This window comes from Eublepharis macularius, chromosome 10, assembly GCF_028583425.1.
Source record: "Eublepharis macularius isolate TG4126 chromosome 10, MPM_Emac_v1.0, whole genome shotgun sequence".
NCBI lineage: Eukaryota > Metazoa > Chordata > Lepidosauria > Squamata > Eublepharidae > Eublepharis > Eublepharis macularius.
Window position 1 is genome coordinate 51,586,781 of NC_072799.1, and position 24,899 is coordinate 51,611,679.

At 43.9% G+C, this 24,899-nt stretch overlaps 1 protein-coding gene across 1 annotated transcript in view; it reads right to left on the minus strand.

Annotated features, from left to right (window-relative positions):
* Nucleotides 1-24,477, minus strand: part of RNF150 (ring finger protein 150) — a 119,643-nt gene extending 95,166 nt beyond the window's left edge. The window contains exon 1 of the mRNA XM_054990028.1: nucleotides 23,686-24,477. Within this exon, the coding sequence (XP_054846003.1) occupies nucleotides 23,686-24,145 (460 nt within the window). The 5' untranslated portion in view covers nucleotides 24,146-24,477. The remainder of the gene's footprint in view (nucleotides 1-23,685) is intronic.
* Between the last annotated feature and the right edge of the window lie 422 nt (nucleotides 24,478-24,899).

Genomic DNA, 24,899 nt, shown 5'->3' on the forward strand with positions numbered 1-24,899 from the left:
GAGCATATTTAATAACTCAGGCAATTTTTTTAATACCTCAAGCAATTTGTCAGTTTAGTCAGCATGTTTAACTCCATACATCTAACCTGAATGCACCTTTGGCCGTGAACAGAAGGAGACAATGATCAGATTAGATGCTTCTAGGGGACTGGGAGACAATGTGCCGTGATTAGCAAGATGAGAAAGAACTAGTATTAAACAAGACATTCTGAGGGACTCACGGAACTGGGACAGGTTCCAGCAAAATGGTCTTTATTCTCTGGAATTCAAGTATTGGCCACAGCTGAATCAGTTGCAGGAATCAAAGACAGACCATCACTGGATTTTCAAGCCACATTTCAAGTTAAACTAACAGGTTGAAACTAAAGATAAAATTTAAAAAATAAGAACCCCTTAAAGACTGTAGAAGGATTTCTTTCAAAGATTTCTATGCAATGGGTGCTTCACCACTATCTATTCTCTTTGGTGTTAACACCAACTGGTTATTCATTCTCATTAATCCAAATGATAGTCCTCCTACTATATCCAAAGTATCAACTTGGATATAGTATCAACTTATATTAGTTACAGGTAAAAAAGAGTCACATCTCTTAGATTTGTCAAGGTAAGACACAAACTATATGCTACAGTATTTATTCAGTAGTTCCCTTGGGTTCATGTTTCCAGTGAGCTGGATGTTTACTTAAACATGCAAGATTTCAGTCCCACAAGGAAGATAAAGCTTCCTTTATCGCGATGAGCTCGTGGTGCTTCTCTTTGATCTGCAGCTGGGGCCATTTGGTGGATGCTGGCCTTGTTGCCCACCCTGCCTTCTCTTTTCACAGGCACTGCTTGCTATTTAACTGGGGCTCTGTGCAAGAGGCATGAGCCTCTTGGAGCACGCACAAGGGCTCTTAGCCTGGGGCGTGCAGTTCGGGAGCAATAATCAGCTACACAAAGTGGAAGACACGAGAGGATAGGAAGAACATCACTGTGTTATGAACTGTTCCTGAGATGACTGCAACACCGATTCGATGCTGTTTGCTTAACTATACCATTATCGTAGCCTTAGTCTGTTACTTGAATTGAGACCACCAGTATGTTGAATACTCCAGTATGTTGTTGTGGAGTCCAATCCTAAGCTTCTTACTACTTACTTCCTCCATGGAAATGTCTGGCAAATTTCCTATTCAAGTACTGTTGGGAGCTGGTAAATATGGGAGTAGGACATACCAAAAGCACCCAACACCAAGCAGTAATGCTCGCTGCTTATCCAACCTCTCTAGTATTCCCTCTACTGACAATGGGGTGACTTCTACCCTCCCTGCTACACTAATACCAAGCAATACTAGATCTGTTAGGAACAAGGTTGCATGCATTGCTGGGATATTGCAGGACGAGAAAACTGATGTGGCTTGCCTAACAGAGACTTGGCTGCAGGAAACTGACAAGGTGTGTCTTTCCCAACTAACTCCCCCTGGCTATGCAATCCTACACTAACCTCGCTATGGAAGCCGGGGTGGAGGAGTTGCTATTATTCTTCGCTAGTCCTTCAACTTACGCAGATGTCCAGTACAAGCTATAGCTGGTATTGATTGCATGCTCCTGTCTTTAGGAATTAAAGATAGACTGGGTATCCTGCTTGTTTACAGACCACCCAGCTCCCCTATATGCACCCCTTCTGAGTTGGCAGAGCTGCTAGCAGACATGGTGTTGGAGATACCTAGACTTATTGTTCTGGGAGACTTCAATATCCATGCTGAGTGTTCCAAGTCGGGCTCCACTCAGGAATTTATAGCTTCCCTGGCAACCCTGGGCCTCTCTCAAATAGTGTCAGGCCCTACACATGAAAGAGACCACACGCTAGACGTAATATTTTGCACTGAACCTCTGAAGGAATGTCTTATTTCAACATTAGAGCTTTGGCCTGAACCATGGTCAGATCATAATCTGCTGAAGGCAAAAGTGAATATAGCCCCAACACCCCACAAAATTGGGAGTCCAGTTAAAATGATCCATCCACATATGCTCATAGACCCTTCCAGATTCCAAAATGCCTTGGGGGATTTTAGAATTCCAGATGCATACTCCACAGAAGCTGCGGTAGGCGTGTGGAACACAAAGCTCCTTGAAGCTACTGACACCATTGCTCCTTGTCAACCCCAACCCCCTTGGGACAGAAGTGAGCACCATGGTTTACCACGGAGCTGGCTGACCTGAAGAGAGCTGGAAAACGTCTAGAAAGACACTGGCGAGTAACTCACGCGGAAGCTGATAGAACTTGCTACAGAACACACTGGAGGATTTATGAAACAGAAATGAAAGCAGCAAAGAAACATTACTAATCGGCAACCATTGTGTTGGCTAGTTCACGACCATCCCAATTGTTCAGGGTATCCAGACACCTTCTAACCCCGAAATCTGAACCTTTACAGTCCCAAGACAGACAATTAGCTGTGTGATGCCTTTGCTAAGTTTTTCGCTGATAAAATAGCATGAATACTCTCTGATCTAGATGCTAGCTGTAAAACAAATGAGATAGAAGAAATGCTTAATACACCATCTAGCTTATATTTAGACTGCTTTGAACCAATTACAACGAAAGACCTTAACAGGATCCTGGCATCTATGAAAGCCACTACTAGTGTGCTTGATCCTTGCCCATCTTGGCTGTTAAAATCAAGTAAAGTTCAGGTAAGTGAACCACTGAGATCAATCGCTAACTCAGGGCACCTTCCCCCGGCTGCTCAAACAGGCAGTTATTCATCTGCTAATTAAAAAAATCATCCCTAGACAAAACTGATGTGGCCAATTATCGCCCAGTCTCTAATCTGCCCTTTCTGGGCAAAGTGAATGAGAGAGCAGTAGCTGACCAACTCCAGTCCTTCTTGGATAACTCTAGCGCTCTGGGATAAGCCTGCATTTGGGAGCATGCCTTGGCTATGGTAGCCTTGCCCCAGTGTGCTTGGACCCCATGAGAACCAGCTTTGAAACTTTCCCATCACAGAGAACAATGGAGGGTGGCTGGGCAGCTTGCTCAAGGGGTACTTGGGTTGGGGGGGGGTCAGTTTGGTTTAAAGGGCTTCCCTTGGGTTGAACTTGCACTGGGAGTGTGCATCTGGCCACTGGCATCCTTGTCCTTCTGTGTTTGTGCCCTGAAGTATTTTAAGACTCCAGCTTAGAAAGCATCCAAGCAGAAGTCATGATTGTAGAATCAAAATCTTGTGGCAGATTATTGCGCCAATCTTACTGCTCAGGAAGGTAGTGAGAAACATGATAATATACAACATAAACTGTGAAAGGAAAACACTTGGCCAAGTGGAACAAGCATATATTATCACTAAGCCTGCAGGAACGAAGTACACAACAACCTCGGTAACACAATTCAAACAGATACATCTAGTTTGTCACCTTATGAACAGCCCCGCCAAGTTTTTATAACTGTAATGCTGTACTGATTTTGTGATACATTGAACTCCAGTCTAATTACTGCTTCACTTTAACACTTAGAAGGGCCTTGTGGAACAAAATATGCTTTAATGTGAGATTTTAAATGCTTCTGGGATAAGAGAGGTCTCCAGTGAGGTTAAACATTTATAACAAAATTCTCTGTCTTAATTAACGACTTCATAAATTCTAAAAATGACAAGAAGCCCAAGCCTCCCAACTCACCAGGGGGCACTGTTTGTGGGTTGCGGGGTGCAGGGCCTGAGGCAGGATGACTGCCATGCTGTCCCAGCCTGGGTGGCATGGGAGCCAATTGGCGTAGACTGCCCAGCTGGTCAATCAGTGGCCCATCTTGTTTCTGTCCCTCTGGCAGTCTGCAGTCCTTTCCAGCTGCCCAGCCCCCCTCTGGTGGTGCCCACAGAGAGGAAAGTTCTGGTGGCACCACTGCCGAGCTTGTCCCTGCTGGAAAATAGCAATCCAGCTGCCAGTTTGGGTTTGGCTTTTACTCATGTTTGGAAGTAGGCTCTCTGCCCCCTCCTCAATTGCCAGGAGCTGCTGGAGGTCATGGCCAGGAAAGTCAGCAAGAAGCTGATGGTGATCTGCATTGCTGGTCCCTTCCTTAGCCCACCTCTCCCCAATTTGAGGGTTTCTCCTCTGGGGGTGGTGCCAAAGAAAGCCCCAGGTGAGTACTGACTCATATACCATTTGTCCTACCCATGGGTTTTTTCCGTGAACGAAGCCATCCTGGCAGAATACTGCTCTGTCTGGTATGCATTATTCAATCAGTCAGTCTGCCTTATCAAGTTTTGTAGTACTGGAGCCCTTATGGCTAACTGCAATGTGCAGCCGGCCTTCCAGCTACTCCCAGTACACTCAAGAGGACTTCTGCTTCCTGGGTTTTAAATTCAGGGGCTGCTGGTATGCGGACAAGGCGATGCACACCCTATACCACTCTAAGTGCATACTGAAGGAGCTGCAGGCCCTGATTGGGCATCTTAATTTTGTTTGTAGGGTGTTGCCCCAGGTGGGGCCCTTCTGTGAGAGGCTCGCCAGGTCGACAGCCCCCACCATCACATCAGGGTCTCCCAGGAAATGAGGAGGAACTTGGAGGTCTGGGTTTCATTCCTGTCTGTGTACAACGGAGTTTCACTTTGGCAGGACTCAGTGGAAATGGGACCAGAGCTGCCAGTGCACTCCAACACCACTAGTAGCATGGGTTTGGGCATTTATTTATTTTATTTATTTCAAATTTCTATTCTGCCTTCCCCGCGAGCAGGCTCATGGCGGATAACAACATATTAAAATACAATAAAAATTAATCTACGTTAAAACATCATTAAAACAGCAGTGTATTAATACACATTTAAAACAGGATGGTGGACAGCCTCCACAGGGAGGGTTAAGATTTTATACACCCCTTTTTTCAGGCCAGCGGAGGCCCAGCCTCAGCCATATGCCTACCCAAAAAGCTTCCCAGGGAATGAAATACACAATGAACAACTAATAACTGGAATTTTCAATCAGTAATTCAATACAAAATTATTTATATGAAAATTCAACAATAATTAATGTAGGATAAACCAAATACCCATCATACATGACAACAGTGAATGAACATCCGACCGTGATGCTAACAAGCGTCTCTCAGTGAATCTTAATTTCAGTCTGTAGGTCAACAGAAATTGACACCAGTAAGTCTTCAAAACTGGAGACCGTGTCAAGTCCACTGTATTTTTTGTCTAAAGGTGGTTCTCTTTTCAGAAGCAATGAAGGAAACAGTGATTGCCAGGAAATGTCGTCTTCCTCCCGTCAGAACAAGTATTCCAATGCGAATTCTCCTCTGAAAGTGCTTATTCTCTTTGTGGTCGTCTTCTTTTTCTGTCACCTTGCCCCTTGCCCTCCACCCCTTGAACTGCCTCCACAAGATGCTTACCCTTCACATTATATTATGACAGAACAGGGAAAGAGAAATTTGGTCCCTGTTTGTACACTAGTGAGATTCTACAGACACTGATAGAACAATCACAATGGAATGATCTAGGATTAAAGGCCGGTCTAAAGAAGATCTGTGTACAGTACCAAATGTTTATTGATAAACAGCAGCAACAATGCCCCCCAACCCCATCTGCACTGGGGCCATTGGGGCATGGGCAAAGAGAGGTTTAATCCTCATCAATGCCTTCTGCAAAGCACCAAACACAGTCCTACATAAGATTTGATAACTGAAATTCACTTGATGTAGAAGAAAGATCTTGTTTCTTCCATTTTAGAGCATCAAAAATTGCTTTAGCATACTATATAATATATACCCTGGGGATCCACAGCAGTTTTACAGACGGGAAGAAATTCAAGACAAATGGGAATTTTTTTCCTCCACACTCTTTCCAGTCTCCACCCTCCATTCCCTTTGATTCGTAGTAGGGCACCACATGTCACATACAATCTTCTGCATGGCAGATGGAAATACTTACCTCCACACAATAAAAGGCTTCTTGGCGACATCAACAAATTAAAACAAGTCCAAAGTCATGATGTTCTGCACAAGGAGAGCTCTACCAAATCCAAAGGTCACCAGGAATCATTTCCATTAAAAGTTTTTAGATCAGTATGTATCATACAGTATGTATCCAATACAGTAGATTTGAAGGAAAACGATTCCAGACCTTTGATAAGAGCCAGAAAATGCCTGGCTGAAGTGGAGAAGCTCCCCACACTTGGCTCCCTGGATCTAGTTTCAGGCAAAAGTAGCTTCTACAGATCCTCTGCTAGAGTGCACGGCATGAGCAGAGGGACTACAATCAGTCTCCTGGACTTGATAGTAAAGCACCTGTTTTACCTGTAGAAGTTTCCAACTTCAATCCCTGACATCTCCAGATAAAAAATGGTGGGGTAGAACGGGTTCTGCATTTCTCTGCCTGAAACCTTGACTGGCAACAACTCTCAAGAGTACCTGATACTAGGCTACATATGGTATAAAACATGCAATATGTTCTCATAAGCCTCCAATTTAAGCAGAGGGGCTGCAGCAGGTCTGCTATGCCCCCATAAGAGAGGCTGGCACCAGAGGGTACATTTTCATACACCAGTTTCCTCCTTTCAGAACTGAATGATCCAACAGTGATGGGAAAGTCTTTTATGTGCTTGAAGGGAAGAGACACAACACAGGACATCCTCCAAAACTAAATTTCTCGCCTACTTTGATCCTTTAAGCTAGGGAGAGCTGGGCTTGGAGGGTGAGTGATTTACAATATATATTCAAACATGGGCCATTTCCACATGGCTCCCTGCTGCTCGTAACCCGGAATATCACGAAAAAACCGTGGAAGATTGCGTTTTCTCGCGCGAGATTTGCGCAACATCACATGATGTCACGCAAATCTCGTGCGAGAAAACGCAATCTTCCGCATTTTTTCGCAATATTCCGGGTTGTTACAAGCAGCGGGGAGCCGTGTGGAAACGGCCATGGTGTGGCAATCATGGTCCAAGTTCTGCCTATTCTCTAGGCCTCTGAACCAATCCTGGTTCCTCCAGGAAGCAAGCTCTAGAGATGGGCCAGCCAATCAGAGCCCCTGGAACTTCACATGGGATGGGGGAGTGAACCTCCTCAGCTTTAAAAAGGGGAGCTTTGATACATTTGCCTTTGGATAGAACTTTTGGAAGCTCTGGATAACAGCATAGGCTCCTTTTAATTTATATTGTGGCAACGGGTTTAAACAGAAGGAAAGGAGATGCAAGAGTAAAGGGGTAACAGGACAGCATTCAGACTTTTACTTCCCATAATCACAGGGTTGGAAGGGGCCATATTGACTTTCTAGTCCAACCCCCTGCCCAGTACAGGATCAGCCTAAAGCATCCCTGACAAATATTCATCCAGCCTTTTCTTGAAAACTGCCAGTGAAGGGGAGCTTACCACCTCCCTAGGCAGCTGATTCCACCTTTGAACTACTCTGACCGTGAAAAAGTTCGTCCTAATATCCAGCCGGTACCTTTCTGCATGTAATTTAAGCCCTCTGCTGCCAACTGGAACAGCTCCTTGCCCTCCTCCAAATTACAGCCTTTCAAATATTTAAAGAGAGCAACCATGTTCCCCCTCAATTTCCTCTTCTCCAAACTAAACATTCCCAAGGCCCTCAGCCTCTCCTCGTAGGGCTCAGTCTCCAGACTCCTGATCATTCTCGTCGCTCTCTTCTGCACCCTCTCAATTTTGTCCACATCCTTTTTGAAGTGAGGCCTCCAGAACTGCACACAGTTCTCCAGGTGCGGCCCGACCAAGGCAGTATAGAGAGGGACTATGATCTCCTGTGATTTTGATACCCTTTTGATACAACCCAAGACTGAGTTTGCCTTTTTTGCCACCGCATCACACTGACTGCTCATTAGTTTACAGTTTACTCTTACCCCAAGATCTCTTTTGCATACACTACTACCCAGAAGTGCATCTCCCTTCCTGTATTTGTGCTTCACATTTTTGTGGCTCAGATGTAATACTGTGCACTTATCTATGTTGAATTGCATCCTGTTCACAACTGCCCACTTCGCCAGAGTATTCAGGTCTTGTTGAATTTTTTATCTCCTTGGGAGTTTGCCACTCCTCCCAATTTGGTATCATCAGAAAATCTAATGAGTAGCCCATTTACCCCTTCATCCAGATCATTGATAAAAATATTGAAAAGTACTGGGCCCCAAACCGAGCCCTGTGGCACCCCACTGGACACATCCCTCCAATCTAATGAAATGCCATTGACTGCCACTCTTTGGGTGTGGTCCTTTAACCAGTTCCCTATCCACTGAACTGTCCTATAGTCCAGTCTGCAGTCTTCCAGAGGTCACTTGACTCAGCTCTCCCTCTTTCTCCCTCCCCCGTCATATTAGGGCTGCACCACAAATAAAATCTGTGGCAGTCGAAGCCATACATTCACAATATCTGAGAAAAAAGGTGACCACTAGGCACAAACCATCATATATGGATTTACAGCACTTGGGGAAGAAACAGATTTTTAAAACCAAAAATTCCCAGCATACCTTCAGGATTCCTTCCTTCCTACTTTCTCCTTGCACCTGCTTTGAACCCAAGACTTTCTCGTAGCAACTCCTTGTTTTACAAATAAGGAACAACTCTGAGGTACTGCAAAGCTACTGGAACATATCCCTGATGGGAAACAGTCCATTAACAGAGAGATGGGATTACCCAAAATTAATGAACCTCTACATATTTGATTTCTATAATCCAATGATTGTATTGTGCCCTTCAATTTTCTTTCAGCAGCCAAATAATCAGCAATCAGATGGAGATGAAAAGGTAGAAAAGCACCTTGTCAGGACTGAATACGGTCTTTGTGCAGTATGACCATGCTAAAGGCACTTGAATGTGGAAAAGGCATTTGAGCTACTCTTTCACAATGATGGGAGTGTTTCTCAGCCTAGCTCCAGATGTAAGAAGACAGGGTGGGGGAAAGGAGATGGAGGAAGGGAGAGAGCGCACACTTACAAAGCAAGATGCTTAAATGATAATGCAAAATGTAGAAATATCTGACCAACTTGCGTCCCAAATAATATTTGTTCAGGTCTTTACTTTAAACCCCCTCCCCAACGTTCTTGGTACTTTGGAGACACAGTTTTATTGCAATTTTAAAAGCATCTTCATTTTCAGTGCCTCTTCTGAACACATTCCAGAAGCTAAGTGTGATAAATCACACAGATTTGACAGATGAGACCTGGAGGCAAAAATACCATTAGGCTTAAATAACAAATATAGTTTTGATTCTTAAATACCAACAGATCTGGAACTAACAGTAATGAAGTACTAACACAATAAGACACTGAAATCTCAAGTATTCCAAAATGTGGTACAGATTTCACAATATGGTCAAAACACAAGCTATTCTTACTTCAGTAAATGTTCTCATAAATGTCAGAAACCATTTTATGGAGAAATTGTCCGAGATGTTCCATTATAAATAAGAAAACGTATTTTTATTATTATTATATGAACAGATGAACAAACAAGTTTAAGAATGAAATCAGGTTCTGAAGCAGAACAGATACAACAAATACTAAGGTTTGTTGCTTGGATTAGTTGAAAGCATTGTCTTTCAATGTCTTATCCTATGCAAAATGAGGAACCATCTTGTTTATTATGAACAGCCACTGACTAGGCATGCAAATCTGAAAGGAGAAACAGTCAAGCATGGAGGAAATCTACAGTACCATCCTAAGCAGAATTATATCCTTCTAAGCTCACTGACTCCAATCGACTTAGAAAGGTAACTCTCGTGGGATAGCACGAGTGATAGTGAATCTTAAAAACAATGCTTTAGGATTCAGAATCACGGCTGTCACCTGAGCAGTTTAACAACAGGCAACAGAAACATGTAAGGCCAAGGCCGAGGATATTTGACATCAGAGCAAAGCCTTCTGAAAGTTCCTTCCTCTAAATGGTTAAGATCAGCAACTGCCCATTCACGTGTATTCTTGGGGGCTCCCACCTTGTGGAATAGCCTGCTTGAGAAGGTCAGGAGGGCCCCCACACACACAATTGCATCGCTCCATAAAATGTCAAAAAACAGAAATTATTATTACTATTATTACCACTACTATTATTATTAACATTTCTAACCCGCCCTTCCCGCAAGCGGGCTCAGGGCAAAGTACACCAGTTATAAAAATACAATACAATATAAAACAACGGTTCATATCATAAAATCAACAATTAAACAGATTTTAACTGTCCCAAGACGGGGTCAATTCCAGGTTCCTACAATGGAATGAGAACTGTATTAAGATGGAACAGTCCAGAAGGATACCTTCCTATGGGAATAGGTCTGTAATCCACGGCACTGATTACTGTTGGTATCATACATTGTTGTAGGTATCATATGACTTTTACTGCCCTGTTTTGTACCTCATAATCATACATTCAGCACTGCTCACAAGATACCTTGCCTTAAGCTGTTTGCTGTTCTCATTGTTGGTCTCAGCGTCACTGAATTTTGTATTTCTAGTGCTATTTATTTATTTATTTATTTATTTTATTAGGCTTCTGGCCTGCCCTCCCCACAAGCGGGCTTCAGAGCAAGCAAAAATATATTTTAAAATTAAATAAAACCACACTAATTTTTCATAAAACACAGCCCCCAGATGGTGATTAATACAGCCCACCCCTGCCAATAGTACATGGGGGGGGGCATTTGTTACAGTTCACACAGCAACTCATATGGGGGCCGAGATGATCCAATGCATTTTTCCTCTTTTTAACACCACAATGTGCCCTTAAGTCCCATTGATAAAGGCTAGCTATAAAAAAAACTTAAAATAAGAACAAAGAAAGGCACTGGGGAGATTTGTCAAGGGCATCCATGCTGTCTCCCATTTTCAGTCCTTAGCTGTCTTCTGGTCCTTCTCCATGTCCGCAGGCCGAAAGGGGAGCAGGTTGTCACCCATGTCCTCCTTGTGCTGACCCTCACATCTTGTAATGCCTGGAGACAATGGCTAGGAGCTTCCTCACTGGCTTGTGTCACAGCCATTTTAAAGAGTATGGCAAACTATGTGTGCTCCCTCAGCATTCCCAACTACCTGAAGGAACTCCCAGTATCATGAGAAATCAGATTCTTCCCCAGTGCTGCCAAAATGTCCACCAGCCATTATACGTCCCCTCTGGCCTCCTTTCATGGGTGCCTCTCAGCTGATGAGCTGGTGCTACCTCAGAAGCTTTTTCTGTTGCAGTGAAGCAACTACCTGTCAGGGAAGGCTAAGCCCCATCCTGCTTTCTCTGCTCACCACTGGTGGTCCTGGGAAGAGCCATCTGCTTGGATGAGGAAATGCCCCACCAAACACTTCCTGGCTACAACTGCCAGAAGTACACTTTGCCAGAGGGGGGCTATATCCCTCATGGGCATCATGTAACACTTAAGAGCAGGAGTTGGAGCAAGAGAAACATCTAATTTAAAGCCAGAAGAAAGGCCATTTCACATCATCATATTTCCCCATAAGGATTTCAATATTTGCCATTGTATATATTATTTTTAATTTTCTGGGTTGCCGTGGAGGCCTGTTTTAATAAGAAAAGGGTATATACGTCTATGAAACAAATAATTCTGCTTGTTGCTGCACTGCAGCTGGCTCTACTGGAAAATGCTACCCTCAGGACCAGTCTGATGCAACTGGCTCTCTGTACTGCTCCCTCATCAATATAACTCCCTGTAACGATCTAATATGGTTGCAGCTATTGGCTAAGAAGCTTTTTGTCCCTCAGGCTGCAATTCTATACACATCTCCCCAGGAGTATGCTCTACTCCATACAATGAGGCATACACATAGCACTGTACACAGACTATAGCGATGCAGCACTTATTCCCCTGGATATGGTAAATCTGCACACTAATAGTTTTGAATTCACACTGTGACACTGCTTAGCAAAATGCTGTTATTTACCCTGTGAATTAGGTCAGGATACACAACACACACAAAAAAGATGTGAATTACTGAGCCAATAACTGAAATATTGTAACATTTCATGAAAAGTCTGAGTAACATAATTCACACATATAGTATTTTATAAAATGTTCAATATTTTTCATAATGTTTATTTCTTAATTCAGAATATGACTTTATGCTGAATGATTTTTATTGGTATCGAAATGTTAAGAATTTCTTTGTAAGGCACCTTGAATAAATTGTTTAATAAATATTGCCAAATCCGTTCTGTGTGCACTTTGCAGCTATTGATAGAAATAATTTATAATAAAATATTTCTGACAAATTTTTAACTGCCCTCCAACCCCATCCCCCAAACAAATATATACAAAGGCACTATCCTTCCATTTCTTCAGGTAGCACTTTACAAAAAAAGTTAGCAAGAATGAAAGTGCCACAGCTGTATTTGTGCATACTGGTAACCACACGGAGTAAGAACTTCTCCAAAGGATACCCAGTTTTAGTAACCTGCACAAGTAAACAACTTAACATCAGATAGTTTTCCAGCAAATATACAGAGGCTGTGGCAGTCACTGCTTTCAATTATGGCACCATACATTATGTGTGTTATAAAAACCAACCCAGAATGAGTGAAGCTGGAATTAAAACCCTGGCTCCAAATATTTTTAACTGTTCTTAGGCTTTTTGTGGGATTTAACAAAATTCATTTTCCCTTGTACATATAATCTTTTAAAATACCCTTCTATTAGGGTTGAACATTCCAGAAGCTTCCTCTCTCTGAGTTTTAAAGAGAGTTTAAAGAAACATCTGGCAAAGGAACATTTCCATTTGGTGAGTGCTGCCAAAAAGTGAAAGAGGAAGGTCTGGTCTTAAAGATTTTGGATCTCCTCTCCACCTCTATAATTTTCTGATTCTATGGTCTTACCAATGTACAGAATCAAAAAGACGGATCGTTTATACAAATATCTTTTAAAGGGAAATGTCACCACAAGGAAAATCTTTTACTATAATTCCCTTTTGATTATTTTCAAAACAAAGAGACTATTCATCCATTGGAAGCTAACAAAGCTAACATTTCCAATGTTTATTTCATGAGTTCAGCTACATTGGAATACATTTGTAAGAATGTAGGATCACTGTTGAATCTGTCGAAAGGATAATTTCATGGTGACATTTTACTGAAGAAATGACCATATAAATGAACCCACACTCAGGATTTTTCAGCATCTTAAGTAACAAAGCTTGGCTTTCATGTTCATATTCTAACATGATTGCTAAAAGGTTAATGTAGTTAAAATACAGCTATATGATGTATCAAAATTATGCCTTTTATTTCTGTACAAGCTTTCACATTTTCATGGTGAAACAAAAATAATAAATTAGGACATTATTTTTCTAAATAGTTACAAGTACTTTAAATTAAACTACAATTTAAATTACAAAAGCTCACTGAGGCTGCTGAAGATTCTTGGGGGGGGGGGGTGGGCAGGACTTCAGCACATGATACCAAGCTCCTTACAATTATAACAGAAATAGGAGCATAGGAAATAAGTGACCCTGAATGCTAATCATACAAGCACTAAATTCTGTTTTTTAAAAAAAAGTAAAGAAAACCCTGTACCATTCAACAGACCCATATAAACTCATGACATGAAGGATGCTGAAATGTAGACACTCAAAGCTAACTACATACTTATAATGTTCAGAATACCTTTACAGCATTGTGGATTTGTCTAGCACATGTAATCAATCTTAATTCACAAATCAAAGGCTAAATCACACATGTCAAGCCCACAAATATTTTTCCTTCACACAGCCTCTTCCCAGTATTCCATCCCGAGTAAAGAAATACTTGGAGAAACATAATGTGACAGCTAGTGGCAGGCAATCCCTAGAGAGTCATGCTTTATTGTAATTTTCACCACCAGTTCGATATTTTGCTATGTTTTCAGCATGTCAAACATGTTTGCAGAGCATTTCTACGAATCACTGATTCAAGTTAAACAATGTTCAAGATTACAGCATGAGCATTATTAGTTCAACTGCCATCTTCCATATCCCAAATCTTCATATTATGCAGATCAAGCATAGTTAATATGCCAATAGAATATGCTATATTAGCATATCTCATTTGTGTTTTACTCCGCCTAGGCTTTATGCTGTAACAGCCACTGACCCAATAACTAAAGAAAGAGCAATGGACGGTCTTCCCATTTGACTGTTTTTTACTGTCATGGAAGGCAAGCACTCTCAGATAATCTTTCTACTCTTGCCAAAGAGCTCAGCAGTGCTTGTTGGAGAAAAGGGCTCGTTTGCCCTACTGCTAGTATTTCTCCTCCTGCTGAATATTGTCAGTCATTTGTCCACTTCCTGTTAACATGAACAGAAAGGCTATTTACCAAACAGAAAATACTACCGAAGCCATGTATTGCTCTTGAGGATCTAAGCCAAACAGAGCCAGGAAAGGTATCACACCTGAACACAAAAAGGGAGGCAGAAAAGGCAGGAAGCTTGTCTCAACTGCAGACAGAGGGATACGTGCATGCAACAGAAGAGAGTTACCCGCTTTATGTTCAAAGTCTTTAAATACAGAAAAATACAGTGTGCATCTCTGAAACAAATGCATCAACCAAGCAGGAGGAATATATTCCCATGCAGATGACAAACAGTTCAACAACATAAATGGCTGTAATGAACGCACACAGATTGGCAGAAGAGAGCATGTCGCACACTGAACATTCCTTTTACCTTTGCAGGTCTTAAGTTCACTCTCTGCAACATTTTTAGTGTTCACTCAAACACACACTACTTCTGCTGCAGCCAAATCATACTTCCCTCACCCCATCTGACAAATGGATAATAAATCCTAAGTCTGGAATGTATTCAGAAAGTCTCCTGTTTCTGCTTCTGTGCTCCTGCCGTAAGTAATCTTGCTATCTTCTTAAGCTTCTGCAGATCCAGGTCAACAATAGTCAACTCACTGCCAATTCCCTTTGTCTATCAATTCTAGCAAAGTCGTCTCCCCTCTCCTCTGTTGGTCAGTTCAGAAGATAAAAGAACTTTTCACTGCTTCCTTTGCTGTAGCCCACAAGCTTTAACTTTACTAGCTAGAGCAAAAGAAAAATAGGAAGAAGGAAAGCTTTACTAATGTACCAGGAGACATAACCTTTAGTTTTTCCAGCATCAAGAAGTAGAAGACTTTGATCCACCACTGGTAAGTAATCTACCTGTAGGACTTGTACAAGACTTTGCAGAACACAGTTTACTTGCGTTTTTTCTTCCTCCCATTGATCCATTTCAATGTAACTTGCAAAGATTATGGGTTAGATCTAGCACAAGTGAAAATGAAAGAAAAAGACTGCAGTAACTGCATGCAAATATATGGTATCACTATTTGTGTTTCCACAAGGTCTTGAACAACCAAGGAACAACTGGGAAGTGGGAACTATACTACAGACAGAGGAAAGTGCTAGGTGTTGCACAAGATCTTATACAAACAGAATTGCACAGTCCATGCATGTTTGCATTGTGCATCACTGGATTCAAGCCCATATATATATAAAGTATGGGATAACACGAAATTGTGCTTTTGAAAAAAAGGAATCTGAGGCAGAGGCACAACAAGGCACCCTCATCATGGCAGCAACAAGAAGCACAACAATGATATACAGACATGTACTACATCATGGCTCAGTAAAAAAAATGGGCCAAGACCCTTTAATGGGCTGGGGTGAGGGAATAGCAAGGAGCTTAGCTCCATCTCCACACCACAGGGATGGAAGAAGGCCCTCATAGACACTCCCCACAGTCACTCCGCAGATTCCCCTTTAAGCTGAAGAAAAGCAGGTTCAATTTTTTTTATCTAGTTCAAAGGGGGAAGCCCCAGGAAAGCCACAATCATGCTCAAAATGAGCATATCTGTCATGTACTGTAGATGTTCCCCTTTAATCCAAGGGCTTCCTATTTTCCAGTGATTATAACAAATATGCCAGAGCTACCACAGCAGCATATTGTCCAACCCCCCAATTTTATACTCATGGTGCCCCACGCGCTTGGTGCCCCCGCCTTACCTTGCAGACAGCCTTCCCTTCTAATTGATGTGGATGAATCTCAGACACACCCACAGCTACGGTGTTGAGGCTGCCATACATATGCACTTAAAACAGAGAACAAAGCTATTCATTTCCACTGCCCTGCATAATGGACAATATTGCTTCTGCTCCAGGACATGGTCTGAAAGCATGTGATATAACCACAATGTGAAAAACAACTATGTCTGGTTCTTGTTAGTAACTGGATGGGAGGTGGCTTGGAATCTTATGTATGTAGCACTGAATTCCACAGAAGAAAGATGGGATACAAATGTAATAAATAATAAATAAATATCTCCCTCGATAGCCAACGGCTCCACTGAAAGAGGTTTTCCATGAATGCATCTGAGTTTTTGTCTAGGGCGGAATGCACAGAACTTTTTTTTTAATGAAGCTGTAGAAAAAAGCATTCCAATGTAATGTTTTCCACATGAAAAATAAACATGGAAGACATTATACCAGAGCTAGCCATGAAGAGTATTACCATCTCAGCAACTGTCAAAAAAAGCAAAGCTTCAAGTAAATGCTGCGTATGCTCGGAATAGCAAAAAGTTACAATAGTCGTGAAAACCTAATGAAATAAAGATTTAGAAAAATTACAAAATTATTTTGTTATTTCACAATTCAAATTGCCATTCAATACATATCAGTACACACAGTCTTCATATGCAGACCTATGCATAAAGTGCTAGTGCAAAACAATGATGGTATCACCTAGGAACAATTAATACGTCTCAAGTCAATCAATTTTCTTAGAGTTAACTCAAAAAGTTCATAGGGTCAAAATTCAAGTATAGGTCTGAAATGCAGGTTGGATTAGACCATCTGACGGGCAGACCGGTTCATTTGGGGGGGGGGGTCCCGTTTCCGAGTCTTTTTCAAAGATGGTTCTCTCACCGACGTAATTTTCTGTATTCAAAAGCTCCTATTCAAACTCCACTAAGGCAAACATCGGATGCTGCTCCTGGGGAAGGACACACAGCCTTCCCCAGGAGAATAATTTTGTAATTTTTCTAAATCTTTATTTCGTTAGGTCTTCACGTCTAGTGTAACTTTTTGCTATCTCTTCTCGTGATTCTCCACTTTTTGCTGCGTATGCTTGGAAGACAATTCATAAGACGTAAATTAGAAAAATCCGAACACAACTGCACAGAAGGAACCTCTCAGGAATATATATACTAGGAATGGTCAAACCTAATGGGAATCAGGCACCAGTTTTCTGCTCGTTACGGACATCAAGTTTTCACATTTTGCTTTAGACTTCAACTGGATTTACAATTGGGGTAAAGCTGACAGTGAATTTCTCCACGGTTTGCCTGTCCTTAGGGACATTACTGAATTTCCTACTATTTCAACACAAAAATCATCATTTTGATGTTTCTCCCTTGTGTAAAGCAAACCTGAGCTTTTGCGCCATTTTCTGTTTCTTGCGTTGAATGTTTCCCATTCAAATTAATACATTTTCATCATTATTCTCAAGTTATTAATGTATAAATTGTATAGAGGTGGCAAAAAAGAAATAAGCCAGACCTAAATAATACAAAAGAAAAATTAAAAGGCCTATTTTCACATCTCTACTCCAGCCTAATGAGGTTCAGTTCCTATACAAGCAAACTGTACAGACTGATTGCCTTGTACGCACTCGCCAGTGCACAAATCAGCCTTCAAGTACAGCAATATTATTACCTTTTCCCACTCCCTGCTAAAAGTAAAAATTTCCCACATAAATTAAAATCAAGCAAGAATGCACTGGAGAGGCCACTGTGGTGTAGTGCCTAGAGCATGGGGGAAAAAGGGTTCAAATGTCAGCCCAGGGCCTAACTACACAATACGTTGTCTCCAAGAATGTTCTAGTTTAGGTAGAGAAGTGTGTTTTGATGTTCCATGCTTCTCAGGTATGCACATTTACACAGCATTTACACAGCAGTGCACAAAGCATCCCACAGTGCCTTTTCAGGTTGGGAAAATGGGGCATGGGAAAAGGATAAGGTGTCTCCCTTCATGTGCAGCGGTCCCCATTAGAACCAGTCTGGAATACCACAGAACTCCAAAACACACTTCTCAAGCCAACCTGGGGACATCCCTGGGGAGAGAGTAACAGGTTGTCAGGCCCTCAGCCACGAAGTTTGCTTGGTGATCTTGGGTCAATCTAACCTACTTCACAGGGCAGCTGTGAAGGCAAATCAGAAAAAGGGGGAAGAGGAACGCTGCTCTGAACTCTTTGGAAGAAGGACGTGATAAAAATGGAGAATTTATTTAGAAGAGGCATATGCCACCTCTCCAGATCTGCTTGAGGAGGCTCACAACTAAAACAGTAAAACAGAACTTAACACACAGCAGTAAAAACAAACCAATATAACAGTAGAAAAGAAAGCTCATACCCTGCCATAAATTTTGTTAGTCTTATAGGTGCTACTGGACTCTTGCTCTTCACACACACACACACACACACACACACACAGTCACAGTCACACAGTCACAAAAGCACATAAAAGAGAAGTCTAAAATGATGATTAATTAGTCCTCAGGCCACGAGCAAACTACTGAACAACTAAAAAAGATGGAACCCCTTAACCGAAAGCCTGGGCAAAGAGAAATACTTCAGTCTGGCACTGAAAGGACAGTAATGTAGATGACAGGTAGGCCTTAAGGGGGAAGGTATTCCACAGGTAAGGTGCCACCCCTGAAAAAGCCCTCTCTCTGTGCCTTGCCACTGCAGGCAGTGGCACAGAGAACAGGGCCTGATAATAATATATCAAGTGGCAGTCCAGAAGTAGGTATGGTCCTACTGTATGGAAGTAGGTGGTCCTTCATGTATCCTCTGTGTGTGTGTGCGCGTGTGTGCACGCGCGCAGTTTGAATTGTGCCCAGGAACACCTGGGCAGCCAATATACAGCTTTCAATACAGGGGTGAAACGATCCCTGTATTTAGCCCTTGACAATAACCTGGCTGCTGCATTCTGGACCAACTGAAGTTTCCAAATATTTTTTCAAAGGCAGCCTCATGTAAAGCACATTACAACAATCTGGATGTGATGTGATCAGAGCATGGATTACTGTGGCCACACCACACTTTTCAAGGAAGAGCCACACCTGGCATATCAGCCAAAGCTGACACTTTACTTAAGAATGGAATGTTGGCCTCTAGATGGTGGTTGTTTAGGTCATTTGAGTCTGAGGGTGCCCTTTTCAGGAAGGATCTCACAAAGCACCCTTCTAAAGAGGAGCTCATCACCTCCTGAACCTGCTCAACAAAGCCAGCCTACTCAATACTATCAGCCACAAAAGGCAAGAGTGTAGCAAGATGGTAGACTGCACACTTCTAATCAGCTTGCCTGCATCATCAGGCTTCTCCAACTAAAAGTCATCCATGCAACTAAGCTCAGGCTGTGCGCCAATAACATCCTGAGCTTCAACTAAATCAGTTGTGGCATTTAAGCTGCAGGGATTGCATACAATTTTATCTGCAAAATTCATCATAAAACAGTTACAGAGTGACTGCATGTTTTCCAGGTCTAAATCCTCAGGGAATTGGGACTAGATCCCGTTCACAATTTGGAAAAGCTCCGCAGGAAGGCACTGCATGGATACAATGGTGGCAGAGAAGTGAGCTTGTTTTGCACTGTCGTCCCCACAGAGTAGGCATGATAACGCACTCTCGCCTGTGTTTGGTTGCTTTTACTTCAAGTTTTCCCTACTTGCAGTCCATCCATCTGTCCAATCACTTCATTGCTCTAAACTCCTTGGTAAATCAAGGGTATCATTTGGGGCTCTGCAGGAGGGAAGAGGGCACACAGGAGCAATTGTGTTCACTGCCCTGGCCATCTCTGTATTCCACAGGTCAACCAGGGGACAGTTAACCTTTCAAACCAGAAAATTCCCTCCCCCCGCCCAATAACAGGAAGTCTTTCAGATGCAAGAGCCTCTTGGAGCATACCATCCTAACTGCATCCACCCTTGCAGAGGTTCCAAGTGTTTTTAAGTCTAAACCTCACCAGGCAATGGTCAGCCCATGACAAGGACAGAGGGGGAAATACTCGCATTACCAAACCCTGCACTTTGTTCCCAGAGAAACCAAATCAAGAGCCTGTCCTGCTATATATGCAGGGACTTGGATGTTCTGGGACAGCCCCATGGTTGTCATGACAGCCATGAAGTCCTGAGCTGCTCCCATCAAGGCAGCATGAACACTGAAATCCCCAAAAACCATGAGCCTCAGGGTCCTCAATGCTAAATCCAAGATCAGCCCCGTCAGCTCAGGCAAGAAGATAGCTGAGCAGTACAAAATAATCCCTATTCAGTTGCTGGGAGCTGGGAGACAGCCACCCCTTCTTCTTCATCCACCCAGGTCTCTGTGATACATACCAGGTTAGGCTGACCTACCATTCAGCTGCAGCACTTTTAGGCTTGACGATCAGCAAGATTAACAGAATATTCCTGGTTGACAGACGGATTGGAAAAAGGGATGGTCACAGCTTGATAGCTCCTTCTTTCCCTCACCCAGCCTGTCCTTCCACCACTGAACTTCCCTTTTCCCCCAGCACCTCAACAGCAGAACCATATCCACCTCCTCCCAACATACAGATAACTAAGTTCATAACCATATAAAATCCCCCCAGTAGCAGCCCACTGCTACTGATGGGGTGACAGGGGAATACAGGCTATCTAGGGGGTCTTGTCCATGGATGTTAAATGGAATATCCTCCTGGACCACCTGTAGACGACTTCCAGTCTTCTGGACCTCAAGCACTACTCTGGCTGATTACAGTGTTCCAGCATGGTGCATTGGTGCTGCTTATACGGCCACAGGCTAAGAGCCAAAGGCCAAGAGCTCTTCAGCTCAGTAGATAATTAAGATGCACTAGTGCTGTGTAGCAACTAGGAACATGAAGAAAGGAGTCAACGGTCCAACTCTTGTTTCAGCTATTAGTTCACGGGATGGCTTAAGACAAACCATTATCTCTCAGCCCCTGCACTACAACGATGGTTGGATCCTATACGGCCTGTAGATGAGTGGGAAGTGGTTGAATTCCACTCCTGACATTCAAGAGCAGCTTTGTGAGTGGTTATGGTGAGAAGGGGAAAGCTGACAAGATCCAGTGCGCAAGTGGAACATCGTGATCTTCAGAATACACTTGACAATACTGATGCAGCCCAGTAGTTGAAAGATATACAATATGGGGATAACAACACCAACTTACATTTCAGCGTTGTTTTAAGTATTGCTGAACTGACAGAAGGCTCTCTATTAATGTGAAGCATTATTTTGAAACAGATTACTGTTTAGCATTCTATGGACATGCCAAGCAATCAATCCAGGGATTAAAAATAAGCATCCAAAGAAATAGTGATGTTTTAAGTGATGTTAAATGAAGTAGTTTAATATTAATAGATACAGTAAGTACAAACATTTATTTTTACAAGCACAGAGTTGTAAATCATTTGTGCAGAATTCTTAAAAATCTACAACTTCCTATTAAAAATGTATTTATTTGGGATAACTTAGAGAACACTTTTTGCAAAAGTAAACCATGAATTGAAACAACATTTCAGTTTCAGAAACTTGCCCTCATAACTTGTTTAAGCAACTTTTGCTCAAGCACTACACAACACTACACATATGAATTTAGCAATGCTGTATTTTCATCGTTCATTCTCTGATGAACTGAATGCAGCGGAGCCTAAAAAGACAGACTCATATGGAACTCATAAGGAGAAATTTTAAAGAAGATCCAGAGATCCCTGGAAACAATTTGAACAAATCTAAGCAATATGTATGTCTTAAAAATAAAAACTTTTCTGCTCCAGCCTTTCATTTCCAACACATGCATTGTTGTTCAAGGAAAAAAATAGTCGCCTGTTCTCTCTACTGCATAAAAATCTAAACATTAAAGGTTTAAGGTGACCTGCACAACAACTTAGGTCTGTAGAGGGGAGTGGGACAAAAACTCCCCAAGAAGCCAGGCGAGTTATGGAAGTTGTTTTCATATCATCTTTGTCTGGGTGCAAGGGCAGACAGAGTCTTTGCCAGTGATGGCTCTGGACAACTTCACAGCAGCTGTTGTGTCATGATTATTAATGTAACAAGTTCAAAATTTCCCATGCCTCCTTACTGGAATTAGGTCCACCAATTTCACTGGAACCTGCTTTTCACAAAGCAAATTTGCATAGGATTACAGTCTAAATGTCACTAAAATGAAATGTCATGTTCTGCCACCAACTGATCTTTGCTCCAGCTTCCTCTCTAATCTGAGCAACAGGAGCACTGCAATCTTATGCTCACTTACTTGGAAATAAGCCCTGCTGAACACAGTGGCATTCACTCCTGAGCAAATGTATTTACAATTATACAATACACTGGCCAGAAACAGCTGGGTTAGCGAGATATATGCAATCCAAAATGAGTGATTCTCTACAGAAAGATCTTCTAGAATAAAAAAGCAAGTATTGTTTAGCAGACCAGGGTCTGACCCAAGCTGTTGTGTTTAATTATTAATCGATTTGTTCCAAAAAGCTATAATTAGTTAAAAAAAACACTGTGGTTCCATCATAAAACAAGAATAAACCAGTTCTTGCACTGGTGTGATGTTGTGATGCTTTCTCACAAGACAACCAAAACAAGCCCCAGAAGCACTCTCACATAACATCAGAACAATGCAAACTCCAAGGGCAACAGAAAGCAAAGCCTTCATAGCAGACAGAAATATTTGTGTGTGTGATTACAAGAAACAGGACAGAAATCTGTGCCACAGGAATTGCACATATTGTAGAAAGACTGCATGTCTTACATGAAATCTTTTCTTAATTAACTTCACTGCATTCCTTGAATAGCTTCTTCTCAGTGAAATCATTTATTCCACAGCTAGAGTAACAAAAACTAAGAAATCAACAAAATCGTTCCAGGATCACCCTTCCACACACATACCACAAATTCCCAAGAAGAGGCTGCCAACTCCCGTCCTTCCCACTGCCCTGGAAAAAGTATAGTTTTATTAGTCTGCTTACTATCCTAGAATGTGCTCTTTGCAACAGGACGAGGAAAGAAGGTTTCGGCTATGTGCGGAATAAGTGACAGGAGAAAAACATATTTACATTTTGGTGAAGACACATGACAAAAAAGAAAAAAGGACTCGGTCACATGTGACTGCTGCCTAAGTAAATACAAATGCAGGCAGGAGCAAGTGAAACATCTGGATGTAGAGACTAGCAGAGAGTAATGCCACAGCTGGAATGGCCACCCCCTGAAAAAGCGGAGAAGGAAACCCAGGACGAAGATGTGAGAATACGCTGGGGATGAGCTCATCTTACTCAGGACCCCCATTTTCTTTTCTGCCCATCACAAAGCCCATGTTTAGCCATTAATCTCCCCCCTCTCCTTTTTACCCCTCCCCTATAGTCTTAGCAACCCTCCACCATCCCCCCCCTTTAGTCCCAGCTGCAGTTGCTTCGCCCCCCCTCTTGCTCGCACACATTCAAAAGCCTCCGGGCATCGACTGTCATTCCGCTCCCGTTTCATTCCACCTTCGCGTCCCCTTCACACCCCCCGTTTCAGGCTCGGCCCCTTTCCCCAACACTGCAACCAAAAGGGCAGAAAGACCCCGAACTCGTCTCCCGGGGAGAAGAGCCAGGGGTGCCGGAGATTCCCCGGGCCCTGCTCGGCTCTTAAGGACCCCCTGGGAGATGTAGCCCGATGCTCGAGGAGGGGGGCTGGCCGGCCGGCGGGGCCGCGGCTCACCTGCGTGGGCCATGGTGATGGTCTCGTTGGCGTTGCTGGAGCCCACGTTGTAGATGACCACGGCCGAGGCGTTCTGGGCGGCGGCGTGCCGGATCTTATCCCGGCAAGTGCAGTTGCCTTTGGGGATGAGCGCGATCCAGCTCTTGCCGGGCCCGGGCGCGGCGAAGCGGGCGTTGGGGTCGCAGGCTTGCCGGTCGGCGGCCGAGGCGGTCATCACCACCTGCCCCCGGGCATCCTGCTTGGGCGAGTGTTCCCCGTAGCGGCCGCACTCGCTCTTCTCGCTGCGCAGCTCGCCGCCGCCGCCGCCGGGGTCGTGGTAGGTGATGTTGACGAAGGCCGTGTACCACTCCTCCTTCTCGGCCACGGTGAAATCCAGGCAGAGCAGATGCACGAAACAAAAGGAGAGCAGCCATGTTGAGAGCGCCAGGCTGCGGCACGCCTGGATCACGGACGGGGCCATCTTCGCCCGCCCGCGCGCCGCGTCCGCATGGAAGGAAGGCAGGCGGGCAGGAGGGCGGGCGGCGCGCGCGCGGGGATGCGCGGGGGACACGCCGACCCAGCAGCCGGGGCGCCGCGCCGCGCCTCACCTCTGCCGGCCGGCCGGCATGCCGGCTCCCTCCCCGGGAGAAAAGGGCGCTCGCCGCCGCACGCTCTCCCGCTGGGCGTCCCCTCCTCGCCTCCCCCCTGGCTTTTTAAGGGCGGCCGGCGCGCACGCCGAGAGCCGCTTCCAGCCCCGGCGGGGTTCCTGCCATAGGCTGGCCGCCGCGGCCTCCTCCTCCTCCTCCTCCGCGCCGCTCAAGAGGGAAGAACTCTGAAGAAGCCGCTGCCCGACTCCGCCGACGCTGCTGCAGCGCCCCCGGCCTCGCCCGCTCTTGACCTCCCCATTCCTCCCCTCGCCTGGCCGGCCCGCCTGGGTTTGCAGCCGGCGAAGACGGCGTTTGGTGGAGGGGAGATGGGGGGAGAGAAGGCGGCGGGGACGGGGAGGGGGTCGTGCGCAGGAGGAGCTTCTCTGGCAGGCTCGGAGAGGCTGGGCGGGCGGGAAACGACACCTGCCGGCAGACTGGGGGAAAGCAAGGGAGGGAAGTGGGAACCAGGGGGGAGTTCACACGCGCGCTGCATCTCCCGGGCCCTCTTATAGATGGGGGCGGGCCACGGGTTAAGTTCTTACCTGTCTACAGTTGCCGGTGTGCTATTCTTACAAGAGCAGGGCTAAG